The sequence below is a fragment of the Delphinapterus leucas genome, chromosome 18, assembly GCF_059928025.1.
Source record: "Delphinapterus leucas isolate spDelLeu-1000000601 "Yukka" chromosome 18, BTC_Dleu_Yukka2, whole genome shotgun sequence".
NCBI classification, from domain to species: Eukaryota; Metazoa; Chordata; class Mammalia; order Artiodactyla; family Monodontidae; genus Delphinapterus; species Delphinapterus leucas.
This window is the reverse complement of record NC_143146.1, coordinates 76,252,475-76,279,514: the sequence shown is the minus strand read 5'-3', so window position 1 is coordinate 76,279,514 and position 27,040 is coordinate 76,252,475. Positions and strand designations below refer to the sequence as shown.

At 48.2% G+C, this 27,040-nt stretch overlaps 1 protein-coding gene across 2 annotated transcripts in view; it reads right to left on the bottom strand.

The window, feature by feature from the left end:
- MIPEP (mitochondrial intermediate peptidase) overlaps positions 1–26,781 on the bottom strand; it is a 133,081-nt gene extending 106,300 nt beyond the window's left edge. The window contains exons 1-10 of one of the 2 annotated variants that reach the window (XM_089899738.1): positions 26,531–26,781; positions 23,539–23,712; positions 20,451–20,539; positions 17,957–18,043; positions 14,793–14,856; positions 10,324–10,506; positions 9,626–9,782; positions 5,614–5,662; positions 3,896–3,956; positions 93–145 (exon numbers count right to left, since the gene is read on the bottom strand). In XM_089899738.1, the coding sequence (XP_089755864.1) occupies positions 93–145; positions 3,896–3,956; positions 5,614–5,662; positions 9,626–9,782; positions 10,324–10,506; positions 14,793–14,856; positions 17,957–18,043; positions 20,451–20,539; positions 23,539–23,712; positions 26,531–26,668 (1,055 nt within the window). In that variant the 5' untranslated portion in view covers positions 26,669–26,781. The remainder of the gene's footprint in view (positions 1–92; positions 146–3,895; positions 3,957–5,613; positions 5,663–9,625; positions 9,783–10,323; positions 10,507–14,792; positions 14,857–17,956; positions 18,044–20,450; positions 20,540–23,538; positions 23,713–26,530) is intronic. The other variant, XM_022574503.2, reaches the window with a different exon arrangement.
- Positions 26,782–27,040: the final 259 nt, after the last annotated feature.

Below are 27,040 nucleotides of genomic sequence, written 5' to 3'. Positions count from 1 at the left end.
AGTGAAGGGACAGTTGCCCAGTTAGCAGGCAAAACGCTCAATACGTATTTCTTTCTTCCTTCTCACATACAAGTATTTCTCAAAAAACGTACCTCTCTGCACGAATCACACCACTGTAGTAGGGGGGATCCCAAGGCATTAACTCCTACAAAGGAAAAATTCACTGTTATGAAAGCTGTTGACTATTTCACAATTTTAATCAATAATTTAGCCAACTTATAAAATGTATACCTGTTATGATGCCAGAAGAAGGTTTATAAAAAGCCTAAAAATTCATGACTTGGCAGGAAATACGTGCCTTTTTATTCTGACTTCCCTGCAATCAGTGAGTTGAGAGGTATAAATAAAGCATAATTGCAGAATTTGGGGAAAAGCTAAACAAATGTCATTCTAAAATGTAAACTAATGGAAGTCAAAATTGATAGATTAAATTAGCCACGCTGAAATTTTCCCCAAAATGTAACCCATGTATTAATCCATAAAACATACTGCAGGTAAGATTAGGGAACTAAAGGTGAGACTAGAGTTCTTTCTAAATCTAAGCAAGAAGCTTAGGGTGGATTCCAGAAATGAAAGCAACAATTTAAAACGTAACTAAGGCAGAATTAACTCTAATCTTGGCAAAGAAAATATGTCATAAAGAAACACTAGAACAACCATTTTTGACCCCTGGTACACAGTCCACAGCACGGGGGCTCGCAGGGCTTCCCTGCCCCCCCCACCCCCGCCGGCCTCCTGCTGCTCCTCCACCGCAAGGCAGACCCCTCCCTCCGGCTCTGCCCAGAGGGCTCTTCCTTGGCTGTTGCCAGCCCCTCACTTCTTCAGGGCTGCTCCGGTGTCATCTTCCTGGGTGGGGGGGGGGTGTCTTCACTGCCCAGCCCCTGTAAGACAACAGCCTCCATCCACTTTTTCTGCATTATTTCCCCCACAGTTCCTATCACCATAGGACTAGCACGATGCTGATTTTTTTCATGTGTTTACTATCTCTTTTCTTCCCCTACGACGTAAGCTTCGTGAGGGCAGGGATTTTGTTTGCAATTTTCCCGTTGTATCTTGGCCCCTGAATTCTGCCTGTTACACAGTAGTCCCTCAAGAGTTATCTGTTGAATAAATCAACAGCATCTCCCAGACAGTATTGCTAAATGCACTTCAACTGCAAAACAAAACACCTGGCACTGAGAAGAGCTCCGTGAATGAGGCTTCCATCCTTATTACCAAGGTCTTTTAAAGGTTCAGTTTAGACATTATCTCCTCTGCGGACAAGGTATTCTTTCTCATGCGCCATGCTCATACTTTTATCAGGGAAAGGAACCAAGGTAAGACATGGAGGTTTCCTTTCTTTCTGCCCATGAGCTCCTGAAGGGCAGGGACAGCATCCCTGGGACTCTGGCCCCTGAGTGATCAGTTCCTGGCACTCATGGCCTCCAACAGATGACTGTTTACTAACTGCTACGTGCCAGACAGAGCGCAGGCTCTAATGCAACAGAGACAGGACACCATCCCTGTACCAAGAGCTGACAACAGTCCAGGCAGCAGGAAGACAAGCAGCCCGCCAGTCAGAGAACAGTGTGCCACGTGTGTGACGCTGTACCACGCCAACAGCCCACGAAGGGTGTTAAATCACAGGGGAGGGCAGGAGGCGTCTGGAGGAGACAGAGCCTCAGCTGGGTTGTGAAGAATGGGAACACGTAATCCAGATGTACGGCATTCGCTGGCACATAAACGTCAGTTACAATTTAAAAATAAAAGCAAGCATAGCATGGTAAATCAACTATACTTCAATAAAAAATAAATAAAAGTAAAGTACAAGAAGGGAAAGCAAAGCAAAAAGTAAGTGAAAAGAGCGCACGAGCGTCACACGGCTGTCAGCAGCGAGCGGAGAACCCCGACCGGGCTCCCAGGCAGAAGAGGAGGACGTCCGGGAAAGATGACGAAGGGCTTGGTGGGAAAGCCAAGAAACGGGAAGGTAAATCTAATAATTACCTGAAAATGTTAAAGAGTGCAAGGCCCAATCAGTGTTTTAGAAAAATCCCTCTGGCAGCCCTGCATTCACTCATTCCCATTCCGAGTTAAGTGCCCAGGACCTTCTCCGCATCCAACGTGGGCCAGGCACCCAGCAAAGCAGTTGGAATGCAGGACAACCTCCAGGGGAGCAGAACAAAAGGCTAGAAAACCAGTCACTGTCGTCTTGGGGAGAAGGAATAATGACCTCAGCCAGGGCTGTGGCAATGGGCACAGACAGGGGACAGAGTTCCCAGGAAGGCAGAAGCTGCCGGCCTCGGTACCTGACACTACGGGCGGGGGCGGGTGTGAACACCCGCAGGGCTCACTGACACACAGCTCGTGGTGCCCGAGAGCTTGCCTTTCTACCAAGTGCCCAGGTGCTGCCTTCCAGGGAGCAGTCTGAGAACCCCTGGTCTAGACTTAGTCCAGGGTCTGGCTAGGGGAGCAGGGTGAACGGTGGCACCTTCACCAAAACGGGGGCTTCAGGAGAGAAGAAAGGGCATTTCCCAAACATCCTCAGAACAGCCAGCATCAGTAGCTACATAACATGTCCGGGGCTTCCCTGGTGGCGCAGTGGTTAAGAATCCGCCTGCCAATGCAGGGGACACGGGTTCGAGCCCTGGTCCAGGAAGGTCCCACATGCCGTGGAGCAACTAAGCCCGTGCGCCACAGCTGAGCCTGTGCTCTACAGCCCGCAAGCCACAACGACTGAGCCTGCGAGCCACCACTACTGAAGCCCACGCGCCTAGAGCCCGTGCTCCGCAACAAGAGAAGCCACCGCAATCAGAAGCCCGCACACTGCGACGAAGAGCAGCCCCGCTTGCCGCAACTAGATAAAACCCGTATGCAGCAACGAAGACCCAATGCAGCCAAAAACAAACAAACAAAAAACATGTCCAGGGAGAACAACTTCGAGTCATATTAATGAATTAGCTTTTGGCAAGACACTTCACCTTTTCTGTTCCTGTGCTCACCAAGCTAAATTCTGACCCATGATCTAGTTTCCTAAGTGGACCTACCTACGAAGCCAAAGTGGGTGGATGGCTAATCCTAGTTACTCTGCTAGATACAGCTCTGACTACCACTTAACAATCTCACACGCTGCTCCAGAAATCAGTGACTATGACAGAATTACTCCATTTCATGGTGGTTGGATCTGGGAAGCTGGTTAAAGAGTTTCTAACCCTGCTCAGCAGCCTCCAGCAACCAAGAATGACCCCCACCAGCAGCTACAGGAGAGGGGTCCAGACACCCCAGCAATCCCGTGGCACCCCGAGCCAGATGAGGACCCGAGCCCTAACACCTGGGATCTCATCCCTTTTCAGGGCACACTCTGGCCCTAAGGACACTCAGTCTGACTGGAAGAATCACGTAATCATTTGATCTTAAGATTCAGTGTTTTCAAGACGGGTTACACTTTGTCAGTCAACATTGATCTACTTAACTGAGCTCCACAGGTTAGCAAACAAACATGTCAACTGCAAGGTGAGCACTGATGCTGAAGCTGCCACCGGCCAGGTCATCCCCCCCGAGCCCCCTAAAGGTGCTTTGCACAGAGACGCCAACTCTCCATAGAACAGAAGCAACCTTTGTGTGAGCAGATATTAACACAGGTTGTGTTAACAGACAGTGTGTGTGTGTGTGTGTGTGTGTGTGTGAGAGAGAGAGAGAGAGATAGCAACTAACCAACAAAAACAATGGATTTCCTGGAATGTCAGACTCGGACATTTGTATCAAATATTTCAATACTTTATTCCCCAAATCCAAGGACCAGAAACAAGACTATATACACCTTCAGCAAATCACAAGAAAGTTCTAGAGTCAAAAGATAAAGACCTCAGCTGACAGACTGTTTATATTATAATAAAAATATCCCAAGATGGTCACTTACAGAGTTTTGAGGATTTAGTTTCATTTTCATCCCTCGTATCATCTCAAAATCTTTCATAGTTCTGTAAAACAGGTTTATCATTAATTGTTAGGACAAAATTTTCATAATTACATTATAAAAGAACTAGTCTGCTTATGTTACTTTCCAATATTCATGATAAAATTAGAAGTAATTTGTAGTGCAAATGCAACCAGTATTAACCAAATTTTACATGTGCTAGAAGAAACGATAATATATACATCAGTAAATTACTACAATTTCTACCTTAAAAAGCACCTTGGCAGAGATACGTCTTGAAAGTACTAAAAGCCTGGAAAAACTAGCAGTGTTAACAGAAACATGCGAAGTGCAAAGTGTTAATCAGTAAACTTTAAACCACTGCTTTTTTTTTTTTTTTTTTTTTGCGGTATGTGGGCCTCTCACTGTTGTGGCCTCTCCCGTTGCGGAGCACAGGCTCCGGACGCGCAGGCTCAGCGGCCATGGCTCACGGGCCCAGCCGCTCCACGGCATGTGGGATCTTCCCGGACCGGGGCATGAACCCGCGTCCCCTGCATCGGCAGGCGGACTCTCAGCCACTGCGCCACCAGGGAAGCCCTAAACCACTGCTTTTTGCTACACCTTAAAAAAGAGGCTAACAAATTACTTCCTATAAAAGAATATTAACACAGATTATATTTAAGATTGCTAGTCATAATTTTTCCCCTACCAAAAACCTCCAGCTGGGCAATAATCAAATATGTACTTAATATTTTCAGAATATGAAATTTCTGTTAGAATGAACTCCTATATACCACTATAAAAATCTGAAGATAAGTCTGCTCAAAATATAATCTATAGCTACATACAAGTGAAAAAGAATAATAATGCTTAACCAGCAAGGCAAAGTAGAATAAAGTCTCAAATAACTGCATAATCAACACTACTTCATTATATCAAAGCCACAATAGCTCACTGCATTGAAAGATAATTTTAGAATTTATAAATATAATCCAAATTGGAGAGGACTGTGTTCTAAGGCATGAGTTTATAACAGGAAATGGAAACTGGGGCTAAAATTAACACGCTGGTGCAGTCAGGCAGCAGACGAGGTTTTAGGCAGTGCCAGAGATCACGGTCTCTCACAAACGTGCCATGCCTCGTCCTACAGCCAGGGTGTCTGAAGGCTCCTGGGGGGCTGGCCCCCAGAAAGAGCACTACCAGAGTGGCCCCGAGGATGAGGGCCAGCCCAGGGGGCTGGGCAGGGAGAAGGCAGGCAGTTGTGACAGAGGGACCACTGAGAGCGCTCTTGAAGCACACAGCAGGGCAAACAGATCCATCTACCATCCCCACCAGCCCCCCACACTGAGGCCGAAAGAAGAGAAATACTACATTTCCAGCTGATGATAAAACTGATGGTACAAGCTAAAATATATGGTTTCAAAAGGTTTGGGAAATTTTAAGAAGTCCCTATCAATGATGAGTTCCTCAAGACGGCTGACTGGTTCATCAGAGGGGACAGCCCAAGTTTCCGAGACTGTCACCTTCGGGGGACGACTTTGCACTTTCAAAGGAGGGCTCACTGTTCATCTAATCTCTTGAATAGTCCACAGATCTGACGCAATATTCCAACACTTATATTCTTAACAGGTCACTTACTAATTGTTTTTTTATAAATCAAGTCTTAAAAAAAAAAAACCTAAATAAATAACATGTACTCTAAAGAGAATACAAAAACGAACCTTTCAGAGAGTTTGTCAGATAGCTTCTCAAGGAACTGCATGACAGTCTCTAAAATGAAAATCCAAAAGAACATATCTTTAACTACATAAAATAAAATGTACATGCCTGTTAAAATTATAATGTGGTGATCATAAGTCCATACACTACAACGCCTTTAAAGTGAGGATCCTCAAAGGGAAGCTGGGTTGCTAACATATGCTAGGCATTTCTGGATGATGATAATCTTTATTAAATAAACGAATTAAACTGACATAGTAATAATCAAAGCCTTAAATGATACCCCAAAATAAAAAGTTAAGGGGAAACGAAAGAAAAGAATCCAAAGGTTCAATCTATTTCTATCTATTCATATGTTTAAGGGAAAAAAATGTCTGTCAGACATGTCTAATTTTTTTCTGAGTTTTCAAGAGATAGCTAGCCTCTGATTTGTTCATAAAAATCACTACAACTTAGAAACATCAGATTTTAAAAATCAGTGTTTTTCTGGGTAAATTTTTTTAATTTATTTATTTATTTTTGCGGTACGCGGGCCTCTCACTGTTGTGGCCTCTCCCGCCGTGGAGCACAGGCCCCGGACGCACAGGCTCAGCAGCCATGGCCCACGCGCCCAGCCGCTCTGCGGCACATGGGATCTTCCTGGACCGGGGCACGAACCCGCGTCCCCTGCACCGGCAGGCAAACTCTCAACCACTGCGCCACCAGGGAAGCCCAATATTTTTATTTTTATATACACAGCAGAATAATCTATTTAGGATCAGTATCCAAAGAAAATATTGCAAAATTAGAACATTAAAAATTTAGGCTCTATTGGAATTTTTTTTTTTTTTTTTTTTTTTTACTACTTAAAATACTTCAGCCATAAGTCACTATTTTGTACAAACCCACAAAGGCAATGTAGTGGAGTTACTGTTGTTTCCCATGATAGGAAATTTTTCATGTGACTTTTTGAATTTAGCACTTTTTGCCACTGTTTAACATGTACACGGCTTTCACATGTATTTGAGAGTGGGCTACACACACTATTTTTCTATTTTCCAGATGGTCTTTTATATGTTTCAGTTTCTTGTTCAGTTTATCTCTTTTCCAGGAACCCAAGGGTCTCCCCACCATCACTGCTGAACCAGCCCGTATCTCGTAACCTGAAAAACGCTGCCTCGTTTTAGACGGTGTTAAGAAAAACAACTGTTATTTAGTTTAAACTGAAGTCTTTATTTCCAGATATCAAACCAGCTAGCATAGAGAACTGTTTTCAAATATAATCCCTGTGTGTGCTTTTTATTTCAAAATAACCATTGTTTACTAACTTTCACCTATTTTGTTTTCCTAGCTCTCTTACATATGAAACATCTACCTCAATTAATCTACCTGGATACCGTCGTAGTATTCAATAAAAAGGAATGAGTTTGCCGGCCTCGGGCAAGCGCACGCCTCGCTGGAAGAGGACCCGGCACACCTGTCACGTGGGGTCCACCCTAACCTGTACCCCTCCCACCTCCCGCCCCCGCTGTCGACAGCTCACCGTTCCGCACTGTCCACCTCCAGCTTCACTTCCCTCATGAAACTTCCAACAACCATCCCAGCACCTGCAAACTTCCTGCGCTCCTAAACCCCAGGGCATTGTTTGCCATGTGCTGTGCATTTGGAACTAAAAAGACACTGACCTGTATTAAGGTTTATCTTTCTATGTACACGTCCAAGCTCCCCAACCAAATGACAGGTCACACTCGACACAACTGTGTGCACAGAGTCCAGCTCCAAGACATTCCTGTGCTAACCACCTTGTGAGCCGTGGATCTGCTGGCCATCACCCTGGGCGCTCGCTACCGCGGGGCCGGTGACCTCCAGTGACCTCCAGTCACTCGAGCCGGGGCTCAGTCGCCCCCTTCCCCGGCTGCCCCCAGCGTCCAGGCAAGCCGACCAGTCTCGTCCCGGCGTGTGTGTGCCCTGCTGTCCATCAGTGTTCCACCTGCACTGACCAACTGGCACCTCACACCTAACTCAGACCCACCGCGCTCCTGCCCCGCCCCTGTCAGCAGGAACTGTCTTCCCGGTGGCTCATGTCCAAGGCCTGGCTCTCCCTTCGGGTGCCACACGCCCCAAACGTGACATCTCACCACCTGCACAGCCGCCGTCGGCCTGGAGCAGCCGCGTCCCTCACTGTGGCTACTGCAAAGCACCTCCGGGTGCCCCTCCCTGTGGCGGTTCTCAGCCCCCTCGGCGGGGCCATGACCACTGAAGTCCCGGCTCAAACCCACCTCCCCCGACGACGAGCCTCGTTCAGCTGTGACCTCCCCCCGCCCTGCCCCGCGGGCTCCCCCTGTTCCTCCTCCCGGCCTCACACCTGCGCCCCCATCCGGACCCTCCACTCACAGCCTCGTTCACCAGCCCTTGCGGACGGTGCGAGGCCGCACACGTCCTGACACGCGCAGTCCTCCCTTCCCTGTACCACTTTCTCCACAACCTGCAGGTGCCAGGAACAGACCGGACTCTTCCCTTGCTTTTCTGTTTTCCTCTGTCACCTGCACACAAGCAGGGATTCCCATCTGTTCTACTCGGATTTATCTCCAGCGCCTAGAGTAACATCTGGCATACAGCGGGCACTCAGTGCGTATCTGTCAAACCAATGAACTGAAAGAGCTGATGCAGGTGACACAGAAAAAGGGGCATGTGGTCTCAGGCGGCCTATGGAGGAGCATGAATCGAGAGCCTGGGTTTGGCCTTGAGCTCTGCCACTTCTTAGCCATCGACCTGACCTGCAGTTCCTCATCCGTGAAGTGGATACAACCGTCTATCTCACACGGCTACAGAGGAATGAAAGGAAACAATGGCCCAGAGTAGGCATTATATAACTATTACATATCGTATAAAATAATAAGACGTCATTATAACAACGTGGTGACAACAGTGACTGCGGAAAAGCACCCGAGGGGACAGAATACCTGTTTGGGAGCTAAAGTATATAACACAAATTTAAGTGTTCTATGAGTTCAGGGACGAAGGAGTCCAAGGGACGTGGAAACGTTTTAACAGGCTTCATGGAGAGGGCGGTGGGAGCCCAGCACTGACACCCTGGATAGGATTTTGACGGACAGACACGCAGGCAGCAAGCAGGCCTCGAGTGCGGGAGACATGCCCACGGCTGACTGGCGGGAGTGAGGCCAGGCCGAGGGGACGGCGTGCACGAGAAAGAAACAAGGCGGGCTGGGTTCAAGAAAACCTCCGAGGAGCTACGGACACTGCGGGGAACATGGGAGGGACAGAGACGGCACAGAGCCCCTCCCAGTGTCCCCCGACTCTGCGATCGGCACGTCTGTTCCAACGCACGGCCAGAGACCCCGGGTGTCCACGGCCATCTGCTCCCCCCACTCAGCCCGTCACCAAGTCATGCAAACCCAACCCCTACAACACACCTGGGTCTGAACAGCCCCACCATCGAGGCCACCCTACCCTGGACTCAGTGTCTAAAATGTAACTGTAATTTACTACACACCTTTGAAAGATACGCTATATACATTTGTATCGTTTTCATTGCAAACCATTCTCCCTTAAAGATCATAAATCATAGAGAACTGAACGGGGCAAACCCAGGAGATGCTCCCCCCACGCCCGCCCCAGCACCAACTTTGCGAAGCAGCCCTCTTCTCTCTGAAAGGATGGGTTTTTACATGACCCAGCCCACACTAAACCTTGACTTCAGCAGAAATATTCTCTCTGACACTAATTCTAACCAATCCGGTTAGGCTCAGCACAGAAACCAGCTGAGTTAAAATGAAAACAATTCAAATCATCATGAGTGAAATTTTAAGTATGATTTGCTCTCAACGTGTACATAAAAATACATTCCACGCTATTAGCTCTATTTAAAACTTCTTCCTAATAAAGAAGCAGAAATCTCAGTAACTGGTCTCTGACTATATGAAAAATAGAACAGCAATTTATAGCTATTTAAAATCGTAAGTTCAGCCTCATAAAATCCCTACTTTGTCCTCAAAGCTGGAGAAACAGGCTCACCTGGATTTTTAGCCATTGTTCCTTGGAGAGCTCTGTGGGAATATGTAGAATACCCCACTAACTTTGCCAAAAGATCTCTGTTGCTGAGCAATTCTTCTAAACATTTCAATTGACCAGCATTGGGATAAAGAAAAATTTTATAAGCGGCTTCTCGCACCTATGTTTAGAAAGTGAAAGGTAAAAGACATCCATACACAGTACAAAGTCCTACACCATAATAATATAGGGTACCTCCCCCACTTTGTTCTGCAGGCGAGCAACGCTTTAGAATAATGGTCTCCACAAAGTGAATAAAGCTTCTGAATTCATCACTGGTATGGGAGACAAATCATACTCGACTGGGTTCGCTACTATGGGGCAGGGTGGCACAAATTTTAGCCAACACATGTGCCATGAAGCACCTTTAACCAGGTGACGTGAAAACTACCTGCAATTAAAGTCTGAGTCCCTAGAATGGCCATCACTGCTGCTGTTCATCATACTTTGAAAATGAGGAGCCCTTTATTAAACAGGAGTAATCAAACCATTTTCATTATTCAAAGCATTCACAGAATTAATAACCCCCAGTTCAATTTTTCGTGCTTAGTGACACTAACGTATTTTTAAAGGTGTGACTATCTTATCACTGAATTTGGGGGTCACAACAGACGTGGCCCCGGTATGGGGACCAAATTGCATGAAGGATGGAGCACACGTACCAAGTCATCCGGCACTTCTGTACGCAGACCATCCACCAGCACATGGTCCCCGGCCAACTCGAAGTGATGCCGAATGTGTTCCGGCAGGAGATGCTTCTCAATCTTGCTGGGAAAGTGGGTTCCCATGAGAAACGTGCTGCTCAGATCCAAGATTTTAACGTTCAGGTCCACCGCTCTTTTACGCTGTACATAGGGCCAGTAATAAAGGTTATTTAAGTAATATTTCACAACTTAATAGGTGATCTATGAAGACAGCAAAGCAACATATATAGCTGAATTATAATTTAATAAGATACTAAATATATCAAGTGATAAAATGAATACTGAATATAATTTGTATCATAAATGTTTAATTTTATTTATTTATTTATGGCTGTGTTGGGTCTTCGTTTCTGCGCGAGGGCTTTCTCCAGTTGCAGCAAGTGGGGGCCACTCCTCATTGCAGGGTGCGGGCCTCTCACTATCGCGGCCTCTCTTGTTGCAGAGCGCAGGCTCAGCAATTGTGGCTCACGGGCCCAGCTGCTCCGCGGCATGTGGGGTCCTCCCAGACCGGGGCTCGAACCCGTGTCCCCTGCATTGGCAGGCGGACTCTCAACCACTGCGCCACCAGGGGAGCCCCACCAGGGGAGCCCCACCAGGGGAGCCCCATAAATGTCTAGTACACAGTGATGTACTACAAATGTTAACTCTACTTTCGATAGATATTTAATATCCTGACCAAAAAGTTATCTTACGGATTTTTAGTGCTTCTAGGCTTTAAGACGTATGTAACTTCTAGAGTTCTACTCAAAGTCTGGGTTATACAACGCATCTGTGAAATTAACAACATTGGGAAGTCCAGGTCCTCCCCTGGCCCTGAAAACCTCTTAGTTAAGTGAGCCAGGGAGTAGCTGAATCTGTTTGATATGATACTTAAAAGTATTTGAGACTAAACACATGAAGTATTTGAAGGGCAGATTAGAAAATATTCTCAGTCTTAAAAGATCAGATACAAGGGCAGGGGAAGGAAGGTATAATTAACGCAGTTCTTCGCTGAAGTGCAGCGAAGGGGCACTTCCGAAGTTCTGCTGGGCACCCACTTGCGGGGCTACAGCAGGACAGCAGCAGAGAGGTGAGAAGGGCTGGAGTCGGGGCTGCTGGGGCAGGACCACGTCCCCCAGCCCCACGGCTGGCACCGTCAGGCCTCAGGCCGTCAGTGACAGTGACAGAATGGGGTGGGTTTCCTCGTCAGTCACACCCCTAGGACACCACCTCCTGAGAAAACCTGTGCCATCAAAGGGGCGCCACAAATGTTCGGGACGAGGTCCTTAAAACTGAGGTCCACGTCACTGGCCAGGTCCTCCCGGGGACAAGGTGTGAATTTTCAGGCACTTGTTACAGGAAAACTAGACAGGCATCCAGACCTGGGCTCAGGACGGGCTTCAGGTGAAATCACAGGCAAGCTTCCCGGCAAGGGGGTCGACAGCTACTGACAGGTTCTAATCTACGCGATGACCCTAACAAATGATTAGGCAGCACTAGTAGTTTTAAAAGGTAACTATGTGTGATGCAGATGCACCCCTGCTAAGCTGCCGGAAAAAACTTAGTGCATTTTCATAACAAAAAATTTCAATACAGACAATTCAAACTTCACAGGAAACATAAGCTTTCAGCTACTCCTACACCTTTATCATCCAGACTCTTCTCTTTGCCCGTTTTCTTTCTGATATGGCGATCTGTCACCCCCTAATGGTGACCAGTGGAATAACAAAAAAGAAAGACATCTGGAAATTATACTATAGTTCCAAAAACTTTCCTCAAAGCTTTTACTATTTAAAAAAAAAAGTGATAAAATTAGTTATTTCAAGGAGTTCATCACCTGTTACAATCCCTGGAAAAATAAAAACGGTTTATTTCCCAACTTCACCAACAGTCTGCTAAGCATATCATTTCATCATTTGGACATAATTAAACATGTGGTACTCGGAGCTCTAAGGATGCTATGAGATTGTCGCATTTATTAAATGACTGCTGAAGAACACACTTCCTTTAATTTTTAATTGTATTCATGAGACCCTAAAATGTAAGTAAGGAATGACCTGGAAAGAATACAGAAAGAACGTAGGCCTTTATGGTTTGTAGGTTATGTTAGTGGCTTCATTTCAAGCTCTCTTAAAGTGTGCTGTCTCCCTTGCCCCCTGTCCTAGTGGAGCACCTCTGACAACAGTCACTGAAGTGACAACACGGAGTTCAGCAGGTTTACGTTACTGCATCTTCATTGTGGGTGGGCTCGCAGGGAGTTACCTGCTAGGAGGGGCAGCTGTCCTATTAAGAACACACGTTAGATAAAAGCAGCAAAGTCAGTGCTGGTGAAGCTGACCTTGACCTGACATGCTACTTTTTAATAAAGTTCCAAAAACATCTTTCATGAAGATTCTACAAAATAATAAAACTATTCTCCCAGATTCTCTAATAGCAAACTTCCTCCTGAAAATATCGAATCTGATTAATGTTGGTGAGCATCATTATGATTCTCACACATTATTTTATTGAGCCTAAAACTCCTGTGCATGAAGAAAGAGAACCCACACTCCCTGTCCTTGAGAGGCCTGTGATTTAGATAAGCAACGCAGTAGTAACAACCTAAAGGTAAATGCCATATGTGTGAAGTAAAACGTGGGTTCGGATGAATACAAAATTCCACCTGGGGTGTTGAGAACAGCTTTGCAGACACCATGGCCTGAAGATGAGGCTTAATGGGGATTTCAGACAGGCAAACCCAGAGGGGACAGAGGACCAGAGCAGAGAGGGCAGTGCCATGAGTAACACGGGGGTAGGGGCAGGGAGAGCTGGGGATTCTATGTATTAATTACCATTTATACTCCTTCAGTAGGCAATGGGAAGGCACTGGAAGGTTCTGGGTGGGAGAGTAGCAACTGAATCAGCGCTTTAAGGAAAGTACTCCAATGGTCAGAGACAGGTTAGACTGACCGCCAGAAGGCCTGCAGGCAGGGCAGCTGGGCAGGCCCTGGAGTCCGCCTGGCTTATGTAATAGCCTCCTCCACCTACAAGCTCTGTGACCTTGGGGAAATCACATGACCTCTAGGTGCCTAAGCGTCTTCACCCATGAAACAGGAATAGTAGTAGTACCAACCTCAAAGCTGTTATGAAGATCTGATGAGAAATATGTGATTTAAAGAGCAAATGCTTAATCACTGTTACTTATAATGGGTGTAGGAAGACAATGGCTTTTAGGATGGCCCAGGTATTTGGTGATAAGGATCAAGGTGAGTTGTTTTGGGGATGCAGACAGAGGCAAGTGAAGCCCTACAGAAACAATCCAAGGACTTGGTCACTGAGATATGAAAGCACTGAGAATGGAAAAAAATGCAAACTGACTCCAAAATTGGATTTGGGTGACTCAGAGAATGGTGGCATTCTTGGTACAGAGAAGTATTAATAACAAACTGGTCTGGAAAGGGGCAAATGTGTCCATTTCAGGCAATCTGAGTTTGCAGCAGAGCCTATCAGCCTTGGGGACTGCTGGGTTAGGTCAGGAGTCACATGTTGAGCCCTTAAGGCCACACAAGCACACAGACATGAGAGCAGCTCAGAATTACTCACACTCAGCACCAGCCAAAATGACAGCATCTACACACGTGACACGCATTCTCCATATCCTGCCCTCTGCTTTCCAAGACACTTTGATAAACCAATCTCTGTTAATAGGGAAGTGGCTTTATCGCATATTTACCAGGAGAAACATACTTATCTAAAAAAGAAAGAGGCACTGTAACAGTCTAGGCTGCAGGCAGGCAGGGTGAGACACTGGAGCAGGCAGCTCTTTGGGTGCTGGTTGGACCATCCCATTCTCCCAGCCCTGAGCTTAATACTGAAGAGAATAAGCACTCATTGGGATGTCATGTTCTAGAAGAGCAGCAGCCAGGGTGAGAGATCCTGAGGACAAAGGATGGGAACTTGAACAGATCGCTTTGCCTTGTTCCCACACATGTAAAATGAGGGGTCTGGACAAAGAAGGCCCCTCCCATCCCAGTTTCAACACGGTATAACCCATGCTTACTGCTTTCAGAATGAAACTATGGGGGTCTGTCCAAGACAGGTATTACATCAACAAACACACCTGCACTGGGTCTCAACAATACTTCCCGTACTTCTGCAACCAGACCCTAATCTTCAACAGCGCCAGCTTTCCTACTCACTAGCTGGCCTTCCTGATACGGCCCATCTCATCCCACCTCCATGACACCTAAAATGCCCTGCCTCAAGTCATTTCTTAACTCTGAATTATCTTGGGTGACAGGCCAACTTCCAGAGAGCACTATGTTCAAATACAACTTACAGGAGAATTTTATAACAAAACCGACCTAGGTGTCTTTATAATATGGAAATTCAAGCAACATACAAGAACCACATCAACAATATACCAACTAGATATCAGTAAAACAAGAGGAGCCAAAACACAAGGTTACCTTTTCTCTGTCTAGATGGATTCCACTGATTTCAAAATCAAACATAAACAGTTCGGCCACTCGCCTGTAAATAAAATAGGTGACAGGTGAGAACAGGTAATGATAACTATGAACAAAAATCAGTTTTTTGCAAAATAAATCCATCTTTTTCAACCTTACTGCCCAAAAGCCGGATGTTTCAACACACACACACACACACACACACAATTTGTTTGCTTGAAACCAGGAGCTTAACATCTTAGAAGTCAGGCAAAACAGCCGGCTGACTGACTGGGTTTTAAGCTTTCCTATGGATGATCTGGTATCAGATACACCGTGCTAACTATACAACAAGTCTTAAACTGACAATGAATGACAATTACTCCAACAAGGCCAAATTTTCTGCTTTTTTCTAGAAAGGAAAAAATGTGCATCTTCTCAACTGCCTTTCCTTCACGAGTATCTGCTGCACACGATACACAACGCACCAAATTAAGTCCTCGTGGGACACGCACACGCTGCCTGGACCCCGCGTGAAGGTGTGCATGCGTAACTGTAGCACATTTCCTACTCAGCGTGTGTACCGAACAGAGCGATACTCTGCTCACCCATCAGGCGTGGCCCAGACGGGGATGAGTACTTTTTGAATGAATGAACACAAGGCAAAACAAATAATAAGTTTCCTAACAGGGGTACAAATAAAGTGCTTAGGGAGTTCAAAGACCATCAGTAATACCCTTCGACAGGTCAGCAATATCCGAAACATCACCTTTTTCTCCTGCTATCAAGAAGCAGACTCTTCACCAGCTTCACGCCACATCCTCTTCCCCTTGGGCTAAGTTTGCTTAGACTCAGGAGGGAAGATGGCTATTTCAAGAATGAGTACCGGTGTGCTTTGTAGAAATCCGGTTTTTAATGATCGTAAAGTGCATCTGCAAACTTCACAATAGGCCCTAATTTTCCGAACCTTTCCTTAACGTAACAATTTCATCCTAATGTCAAGTATTAGCAGTAATAAAAAAGCAACAGCAGAACATAAAGTATCCTGGATAACATCTAAAGCAAGGGGCAACTTTTCAGTAATTTCCTCCTGTAATATTTTATACTTACAAGTTCATCTTTCCCTTTTTATTTTTTTTTAAATTAATCAATTAATTTTTGGCCACATTGGGTCTTTGCTGCTGCGTGCAGGCTTTCTCTAGTTGCGGCGAACAGGGGGCTACTCATCGCTGAAGTGCACGGGCTTCTGATTGCAGTGGCTTCTCTTGTTGCAGAGCACGGGCTCTAGGTGTGCGGGCTCAGTACTTGTGGCTCGCAGACCCAGTAGTTGTGGCACACGGGCTTGGTTGCTCCATTGCATGTGGGATCTTCCCGGACCAGGGATCGAACTTGTGTCCCCTGCAAAGGCAGGCGGATTCTTAACCACTGCACCACCAGTCAAGTCCCCATCTTTCCCTTTTTAGTTATAAGCTAACTTAAGATGATTTACTTTCCCATTAGGGACCAGGGGAATCAAAATACTGAACTCATGGGCTTTCCTGGTGGCGCAGTGGTTATGAATCCGCCTGCCAACGCAGGGGACACGGGTTCGAGCCCTGGTCCAGGAAGATCCCACATGCCGCAGAGCAACTAAGCCCGTGCGCCACAACTACTGAGCCTGTGCTCTAGAGCCCGCAAGCCACAACTACTGAGCCCGTGTGCCACAACTACTGAGCCTGCACTCTAGAGCCCACGCACCACAACTACTGAAGCCCACGTGCCTAGAGCCCGTGCTCTGCAACAAGAGAAGCACCCGCAATGAGAAGCCCGTGCACCACAACGAAGAGTAGCCCCCGCTCGCCACAACTAGAGAAAAGCCCGCACCCAGCAACAAAGACCCAACACAGCCAGAAATAAATAAATATTTATAAAAATAAAAATCCTATTGGCATCTTAGTAACATCTAGAAATGTGGTACACGTCCAATTAGCACAACTCCTTTGTACCTCAAATGGTCTGCCAGGCTACTTCCATTTTTATACATTAAATATGGGAAAGCAAATCTGTAGTAAAGTCAGATCATGAACAACCTGTTGTTACTCAAAGTCAGCAGCAGCTCAGTATAAATCCAGCACAATTAGCAGGCATTCAACTTTTACTCATTTTGCTAATGAAGGTAATAATGCTCAAACCTAAAATTATAATAAAGACCCATTGCTGTGATTGTACAGCCAGCTTTACCCATATCCTGAGCATCAGGATCAAAGAACTGAAACAGGACCACAGGTAACCGCTTACAGGCAGACAGGCGAAGACAACCCCTCCCTGCTTCTCACACGGCATGGTCACTCGTACACCAGATCAACATGAGACACCACCGCTGACTGACCCGAGGGCTGGGCTTCACTTGGGGTCACAGGCCACGTACGGAGACAGACAACAGAGGAGGAAGCAGACGGGGCCAAGTAAGCATCCCATAAAGAAAAAGAAGATAAACAAGTGCAAAAGGCAGGAAAAGACATTCGTCTCTGTGCCATGACACAAATAACATACAGGCAGGTTAATGACAAACTCTACCACGTTTTATACATAAATAAATCTGAGCAAAGAAATATAATATCCACAGTCCTGTATCAAATATATTTGTGTACTGAGTTAGAATTAGGTCTTTTCAATTCAGAATCATAAATGGTATGAACCAAAGCCAACCATTTCAAGGATCTTGATATCCACCAGTAAATAAAAGCACTCTGCTTTCAACTCCTGCTGTAGCAATGACGGAACTTTAGGAATGCAGCTAAATGGAACCGTCAACTGCTCATAGGAATCCATTCCCTGGAGAGGGCCCTGCTGCAGGCCGCGGCTGTGGGGTGCTAAGATGCAGCAGTGAACAAATCAGACCAGGCCCTGCCCTCGAGGAGCTTCCCATCCAGCGGGTGGGAAAGCTGAGCCGACAAACGGGCAGAGGAGAGAAGGCTGGGAGCCTGAGGACTGAGAGAAGCGGAGCTGGGCAGGAGGCCGGGGTGAGACAGGCACAGAGCTCTCGGAGGAGACACCCTCTGAGTGGCGCCCAAGGAGGGTGCGGGACTCGTCGCGTGGGGAGAAACTGTCCGGACAGAGGGGCTGTGAGCGCAGGGACACCGAGGGAATGGCTTTCAAGCTCAGCTCCACAGTCACAACCGCGATGAACGCAAAGGAAGCAGTACCTGGTTTCTGGATCAAGGGAATCCACAAGTTTTTTATCAGCTAATAATTTTTGCAGACTTTGATACAATTCCACATTTGTGTTCAACCTAGAAAAATTACAAATAAAAAAAATTAAATGATTTTCTAGTACCTTCTTTTTTTGCTTTACGTGAAGAGAATGGTGTCAAGTTCCAGCATCCACATGGCCAGAGGCCAAAGGTTTGGGGTATTGTTTGGTCTCTTCCTTTGGACCAGGAATGGCATAACCGCAGTTAGTAAGGGACGGAAAGTGTGTTAGTACTAACTGTCCCGGAAAGTAAAAGCACAAACTTAAAGCCACAGTCCACAGCTGGGGACAGAAGAGCAGACAGGACGTGACCTCGCTTCCATCGAGAACCAGCCGCGTCAGCAACATGCCAAGGACCACAGTTTCTCTAACAGGAGAGGAGCGGGGATGGAAGGGGAGGAACGGCCTGCAGTCCTGACTGGGCGCCGGGCCTGAGCTGCCCTGGCTCACCTGCGGGAGTGGCAGGTCCACACCGGGGACAGCTCGAGGGCACAGGCTTCGGAGCCGCACCCTGCAGCCACACGGGCCCCGGCTACCGTGCCCTTGGTCCGAAAGGGTTAGACCCTTGGTGGCCCCCAGGGTTCAACGAGACGCTGGGCACAGCCCCCACTCCCAGAGGAGGCGGCTACTGTCTACGGCTGCACTCGGGCCCGGCCCACCCAGCACTGCCCGCCCTCCCACGGCACCACCGATAGCTCCTGAGCCCCTCTCCCAAGAGCACAGTGCGGGCCAGAGCTCCTGCCTCGGGGAAGGGCAAGGGCTAAGCGCCGCCTGCCAGGTCCACTCAGGGGCTCGTGGGCGGTCAGGTTCCCTGGGCAGCTCACACACAATCAAACCCCTGCAGGTTCATACGAACCGAGGGGCCTCTGTCACCACGGTGCTCACGGGCCACTCTGAACCTGAGGGACCAAGGCAGCCCCGCCGGCCCGAGAAATGCTCAGCAGGGGGGCAGGCTCGGCCTCAGCCCCAGGAACCGGGAGAAGGTCAGCAAGGACCGCCGCCTCCTCTGGCTGCTCGGCCCCCGGCCACCCACATCCAAGGGCAGCCGTTCCGAGGTGGCCGGCCGGACCCACGTCCAAGGTTTGAGCAGATCTCCCATATCGTGTCCTACATTGTAGGACTCTGAGATGAAGTCTGTATTTTAGTCTATATTTGGCATTAATTCTAAACAAATACATCCAGTTTTATCCTTGCTTTTCCACCACTGGAAAGTCAGTCGATTCTACTCGGGCACCGGAAGGCATCCTATTCAAAGCTGCCCTGGGCAGTTAGGGTGCAGCTCAGGCTACGGGAGAGAAGGAGCCAGCGCTCAGGAGGGCGGAGGGCAAGGCTCTGGATTCTGTCCGGTGACGATGGCCAGGTCCCTCGGCAGCACCCACGCCCCCCCGGGGGGGCAGGGCCCGGTCCCAGCAAAGGACTGAGCTGCGCTCCACGGCCAAGGGGGGACCGCGGGCCGAGCCTCCGACACCACCTCTCTACCTACCGAGGCGCCCACTGTCCCCCCACGGAACCAGCAGCCCAGGTCCGCCGACGCAGCACGCAGGCCCCGGCGCTCTCGCTCACCTACCCGGCAGCCCTCAGCTCCAGCGCCTTCAGCATGCCGGGGTCTGGAGTTTGCAGGGACCAGCTTTCCCGTTCAAGGAGGCAAATTTCACACGCACCATCCCCAAAGGGCAAACGCTGCCGGGGGCACCAGCCAGCAGCCGCACACCCCACGCCAGCCCCGGGGGATGGGGGGCCTCCGCTGGGCTGAGGGGCACAGGTCCCGAGGTCTTTCCAGCCGGGGGGCCGGGCGCCTGCACTGGCTGACCCCCGTCCTGGTGCGCGCCCCGCCCCCTCCCCGTTACTCTGACCAGTATTCTTACATTTACTCCGAATCCCTTTCAAGTGACAGACTTCACCCCAGCCTGCGCCTGCCGCAGCTCCCAGACTGCCTTTACGATGGGCCCAGATGCCCCAAATCCCAGCCCCAAGGGGACCACACGGCCACCGGGCAGAGGTGACCACGCTGACCTCTTGCCCTGCGGCCACAGCTCCAGGGCGACAGCGATTCCACCGCACGGCCATGTGCCAGCTCGCGCTGCCCGCCCCCGAGGCGCTGACGACCCCTTCAACGAGGAGAACGAGGACCCTGGGCGTCCGCCGCGTGCCCCCCAGCACCACAAGCACTTTGCATTTACCGTCTCGTCCTCCTCCCAGCAGCCCTGAGACGCAGATCACTCCACCACCCCCCTGACCAGTGAGGAAACCGAGGGACAGCAGACAGGGAGGCGGCCCAGAGTCAGGCCGTGGGCTCCCCCCACCCGCCCACCCCGGTCAGCCCTGTGGCTCGCACACCAACCCCACGCCCCATCCCCCGCCAGCGGGTGAGCCCTGCACACAGACGACCTGGGGCACAGACCCGGAGCCCGCGGCCCAGCACGGTCTGGGAGGAGGGGCAGACGTACGTCTCCACCATGGCGCCAATGCTCCGACAAGCTTCCTCCGCGGCCTCTCTGAATGCTGCCTCGGGGTGAGCGATTTTCACAAAATCGGCCTAATGGAGGGGAGACAAAAGCAAAAGGGCGTTTGATGGGAAGCTTGCTTCCAGGGTGTGAGGGCGAAAATGAAAACGTGAGCTTTAAAATGTGCCATTTGCCTTGACCAGGAATTTCCATTACTGGAACTTTCCTAAGACGGCGGGAGGAGGAGCTTCTTCCTGAACATTCATTAATTCTGTTATTCCCGGGAACCAAGTCCGTTTTATTTCCTAATACATTCCAAAATACTCTTACTGACTTTATTTTAGAGAAGTCTCCCTCCTGCAAATGTAAAAACCAAGTGAATTCTTCCTACTTCTAATCATTCAAAAGAGCAGGCTCTCGCTTCAAATAATCCGGAGCTTTCTACCTAAGTGTTCCTACCTGGCTCCAGGGAACATCGCTTGGAGGCGCTTCTAGTTAACACTCACACCTGGTGTCTTTTCAAGGCTGAGTTAAGTGCATTCCAGCCGTTGTGCAGAGAACAAAGACTGCCTTTGAGTAAATAAGAATCCCCAGGTGCAGCCTACCTGGCTCAGGACTAGAGCTGCTATATACTGACCTTAGAATTTAACTAAGCCAGAATCCCTTTTTTAATTTTTTTAAATGAAATCCCATAAAACTAGATTTTAGTTTTCATGTTAACTGCAGTACACTGCAAAAGAGAAATGCAGGGAAACTACAAAAAACTGCGTATTTTCTTCATTCTCATGAAGACAACATATACGGCTAAAACGTGAAATAAAATCACCACAAAGTAAAATGCTCTAATTTTATGATCAAATAGTTTTTTATGCAGAAACATATAGATCCATAGTCTGATACAACATTTGACCTAACAGTAGGATAACACCTGCACTAAGGCACCTGAAAAGTGAGCTGTGTAAACTTTAAAAGATGCTGTATAAATTACTCGTCTGCATGCTGCACAGTTTACAATCAGTATTAAAATTCAAAACACCAGCATACGTTTTAAAACTCGTTTGTGATAGTGGTGAGGAAAATAATACAGTTCCACGGGGGCTGTGTTAAGAAAGAAAAAGAAAACAAAATGACCAGTTGATAAAACTCATGCCTTACATGGTATTGATCTCACTAGCCGGTAAAATCTTAAAAATTCAAAAAAGGAAGAAGATTCTTTGAGCTTTTTGACCCAAATATTTACATGTATAAATCACATCCTAGTCTTTTTGAATGAGACATTATCAAACTTCATAAATATAAAAAACTTCAAAAATAGGGCAAGCTATGGGGCAGAGAAGTTAAAATCTTTTAGTGAAGAGCAGAAGTAGAAATGTGGAAAAAATGCTAGAACACTGGTTAATTAAGACAGAGGCTAAGACAACAAACACCCAGTAAGTTCTGGGATTTCTGACCGCAAAAGCCAATACTCGATTACAAATAAGTGAAATTTGCTGACCAGCGCTTTCCTTTCAGATTTCAGCGGCACCGTTAAGCAGAGACGGTCCGAAACCTCTTTTCTGACAGTACGTCTCCCACGTCCCTCAACAAGACGAGCCCTCGCTGAGCACATCCTGGAGGGACAGAACCCAAACCCAGAAAAAGCAAGAGCTGACTACGGAGCCCGCGGCACAGCTCACTTCCCCTCAGGAAAGCCCTTCAGGGTGGATACTCTGCCCATCTCTTCACAGCTGGGAAACTTGCAGCAGTGGGTCTAGGACGGCGGAGGTGCTACTGGCTCAGCACAGATGCTGAGAGCAAGGAGGCTCTCGAAGAAGGAAACCACAGACGGGGAGCTGCCACCCTGGTGAAGAAAGTCAGCCTCAAACGGTAAATATGATTCCACCTACCTGATACTTAAGAAAAGACAAACTACGGGGATGGAGAACAGATCAGAGGTTGCCAGAGGTGAGAGGCAAGGTGGGTGCGACGCACAGGGAGCGTTCTGGGGGTGATGGAAGAGTTACGCAGCCTGACCGCGGGGCGGCTACATGCACACAGAGTCCACGTTCACAGACTTGCACCATCCCTTAGAAGAAGCAGATTTTACTGAGTAATAATTTTGAAAATAAACACTTTCTCACAAGATGGGGAGGCGACCTTCCTGCCACTCCAGGTAAGGTTCCATCCGGCCCGGGCGGCAGCAGTCCTGGAAGCATGGAGAGCGAGGCCTCTGCGGCCAGACTGCCTGGACGCGAAGCCCAGCTCCACCACTCACAGGCCGGGGGACTTAACCTCTTAGTGCCTTTCTTTCCTCGTCGACAGGTGGAGACATGCCCAGAAGGCTGCATCAGTCAATCCAGGTGAAGCTCTTAGCTGGGTCCAGTGCCAACAAGAGCTACAGAACAGCCAGCACCAGAACATAAGCCCCACGAGGTCGGACCACACTCCCAGTGCCTGACCAGGGTGGGGCTGCGCGTAGAATGAACGTGAAGAAAGAGCTGTACAGACAGGAGCAGGCGTGACCACGACTGGGGACTTGCGCGCCACTACGATGTCGCGGCCACCCTGGGCTGAGAGGGAAGCCTGCTTCCACCTCGGCCGTGGGCGTCTCAGCTGGCGGAGAGACCTGAGGGCACTTCTATCTCAACTTCAAAACGTGGGGAAAAGATGCCTTTGATACAATCAGTTTGATGTCAAAACCTTATTTTTGATCAGAAAAGACATTCCTGAAAAGGCTTATAAAAACTAGTTTTCTTCTAAGATTAATTTTATTGTAAAGGTACAGATAAATGTTCTACTAGAATTTTGGTAGACATTTTTATAAATGAAGAACCTCTGTAACATAAAGAATCTTTGCCATGTGCATAATCATTCTTCCATTACATATTACATATCTCTTTTATTAAATATACATATTAAAATACGAGTACTAAATCTGACCTTTCCTATACATTCTTCCCATTCAACAGCACACTTCACTATAACACATTACACCCAAGAGCTCTCAAACAGTTCAGACATTCCTAAGTTTACAGTCCAGTACTGAACCTAATACACTGAGCTTAACTTGCAAAAGTGAGAAGTGGTCTGTGGCCCATGCCCGGCGTCTTACCAAGTCGGCCACCCTGCACAAGGAGTCCGAGAGCTCGTCAAAGATGAGCACGGTCTGGGGCCCAGGAGGCGCGGAGCACACGCGGCGCACCAGCTGCTCCGTTTTCCTCAAGGCCTTCTCCTGGGCGACACGGAATCCTTCTGGGGCGCTGAGCTCAGGAACTCCAAACAGGCCCTGAAACCCAAAGAACAGTTTCCACCGATAACTAAAAACATGACCCGGGGGTATTCAATACAAATACTTTTTTCATAAACAAAATCTTGGTTTTCATTGATAGTTCATATCATGGTGACACCTGTCATCACAGGTATCGCTTTCACATTCCCCGCTACATTCCACATATGACACTAAAAATGTTTTAGAATGTAATTTTTCTTCAATTTTTAATTATTTTATAAAAAACAGAAATAGAATGATATGGGTTCAAAATCCAGCTCTGTCACTACCACAGAACCTAACTCACGAAGTGGCAAGGATTAAACGATACACGTTTTTAAAAAACATTTTAACAGTGCCTGGCACACAGAAAGCATTTAACAGATGTCAGCTGTAACCGCTATCAGCTGTGTGACCCTGGTCGAGTTCTCTCTCCTCCTTGGCCTAATTTCTTCATCAGGCATGAAGGGATGACAATACGTGCTGTATCTCACAGCACGGACACAGGAACAAGGTTAGTAAGTTCTCAAGACCCTGCCCGGCACTGAGTGAGGTCCAGGGCACAGCATCAAGCACTCCACAAACTATGAAATAGGGATGGTGAGTTGATTACTGAGTACATATATATTTGAGAAAGATTTAATAAACATGCTAAACCAAGTCACAGGCGGAAACTGGCAGCAAATTTTATACCTTCCAAAAGCACTTCAGCACCTTGATAAAGATAAAAATCACTATCTAATGGGAAGGAAGGACCATCTTCTTGTACCGGTTCGATCACACTTGTTATGATGCCCAGGAAGGCAGACAAAAACCACAAACACCTATTACACATCGACGGCATGCCAAAAGTGTACCGTGTACTTTACACAGGTTCTCCCGTGTAAATCACACAATCCTAGAGCACAAACTATCAATCACCTTTTTACAGATAAGGTAACACTTTCAGAGGTTAAACGAACATGTCTGTGGTCACTAGCAAACAGTGGGAAAGCCTCAACTTGCTCCAAGCATCCCTAAAGCCCACACGTTCTCCACGCTCGTGGACTGCAACTGGTGTTGGAAAGTCTTGCCTCTGCAGAAGGGCAGCTCCGGGGACTAGGAACCCCGCTCTTCGCCATTTTAACCAGCTGCCCAACGCAGGGCCCAACACAGGCAGGAACTCACGGATGAGGCAAGTGAACAGGGCCAGACCGCTGCGTAGACAGCTTTGTATCAAGAGATGCTTAACATGTCAATTGCGGGAAATACCAAGAGGCGAAGCTTTCAGGCCTGACAAGGCCCACTGTTTCCGCAAGAAGGAATGCAGGAAGTTGTTAACTTATTTTCAAACTATATTAACGAGTTGGAGAAAATAAAGACAGGCAGCGGCAAAACAGAATGGGGACCAAAAATATACTTGGTTATTACAATGATTTAATATGATTCAATTACAGACTTTATTTTCACTTCTCAGCACACCTCCCCACACTCCTCTGGGAATTCTAAATCTCAGCCTACCAAGTTATGGTGATACCAGAAAACTACATAAGCCTTTGGGTTTCTTTTTTTAATCAAAAACCAATTCACGTATTTGAAAATCTGATATCAGCACCTAAAATTATGATGTACAGAAGAAAAATTAATAAAACTAAAATTAGATCTATTTCATCCACCCATAACCAAGCCTACCCCTCACGTCTTTTTGCTCAGTACCCACAGGCTGTGCTCGTTCTCACACCAATTACGTCAGTACCAACGTTATTTACCCCCATGGAAGTTGGTGTAGCAAATTTCATTCAAAAATAATTTTAAAACGAAGAAATTTGGGCGTTAAATAAGAAAAACTCACATTATTAGGCTCACTGTAATTATATCCCACACTCACCTTTCCAAGAAAAGCAATAGTAGAAATAATGAAAAAATTAAAAAGGCAAAAATAAAAGTAACAGTGCAAAGTGAGCAAAATCCATAAATGCAAAGTAAAGCAGGCACAGATAAATCCCTTCCAAGCTTTCCTTCCTTTCACCTTTAATTCAGTCAATCATTCAATAATGAGTTTCAGGAGGTGGGCGGTGGAGGAGGGAAGGAGTGGGAGTTTGGGGTCAGCAGATGCAAACTATTATATACAGGATGAATAAACAACAAGATCCTACTGTAGAGCACAGGGAACTATATTCAATATCCTGGGCTAAACCATGGAAAAGAATACGAAAAAGGATGTATATGTGTATAACTGAGTCACTTCGCTGTAGAGCAGAAATTAACACAACATTGTAAATCAACTCGACTTCAATAAAATAAATTTTAAAAAGGAAAAAAACAATGAGTGTCTACTGAATGCCAGACACCGAGCGGGTCGCGTGGATACACAAACAACTAGGAACAACACAAGAAGTCAGTGATTTTCTGTGGAAAAAATCTACGTGATGGGCTGCACCGCCTTAGAGGACAACAGACTCTTCTCCAACTCGGTGTTTTAAAGGAAAAGAAACAAAGCCGAAAAGCTTGGGAAAATATTAATAACGTCACTTCGGGCATCAATGGAAAGACTAATTACACTAATTGACAGAAGCGGGTCCTGGTATCAAGACACCGAGGCCGTAGGTGAGCTCACCGCGCGGCCCGCGCCTCACTGGGGTCGGGTCTGAGCTACAGGGCTGGGAGTTCGGGGGACGCGCTCAGGACCACTGCACCTGGGGCCCTCGCTGGGCAGATGCTGGACCCGAACCTGGGGCCGCCCCGGCCCCCGGCACCTGCCCCTCAGAGAGGGGGGGCCGCCCGCAAGGTCACCCCGGGCAAACGACACCTCCCTCCCGCGCGAGGCGACCCCGCCCGGGTCCCGCGGGCCGCTCACCCGGCGCTCGCCGAACAGGTCCAGGCGGCGGCCCTGGGGCTGGACGTTGAAGGCGGCGCCCACCGGGGACCAGCTGGTGCTGACCCACCGGCCCCGGAGCCCGGCCCCGAGGCCGCCCAGCCGCCGGGCGCACAGCATCGAGCCGCTGCAGCCGCTCCGAGCCCCGAGGGCCCACGAAACCGGACTCCGATACCCAGCCCGCAGCTCCGCCGGAGAGCGCGCCGCGTCTCCACGGCAGCGCCCGCCTCCCACGTGACCCCGCGCTTCCGGGAAGGGCAGGAGGCCGCGGGGCCAGCGCACATCGGCGTCCCCAGGGCCAGAGCGTCGCCCGCTGCTTTCCCAGGCCGCCGCATCTAGCGCCCCCGCGCGCCTGGAGGGGGAACCGCAGGACGCCCCGCCCTCCCACGTGGCCGGGGGAGTGGCAGGTCTGCGCGGCGCCGAGCCTCGCACCCGCTGCCGGGAACACACGTGGGCGGCAGGCCGACCGCTGCCCGGCACCCTGAACTGAGA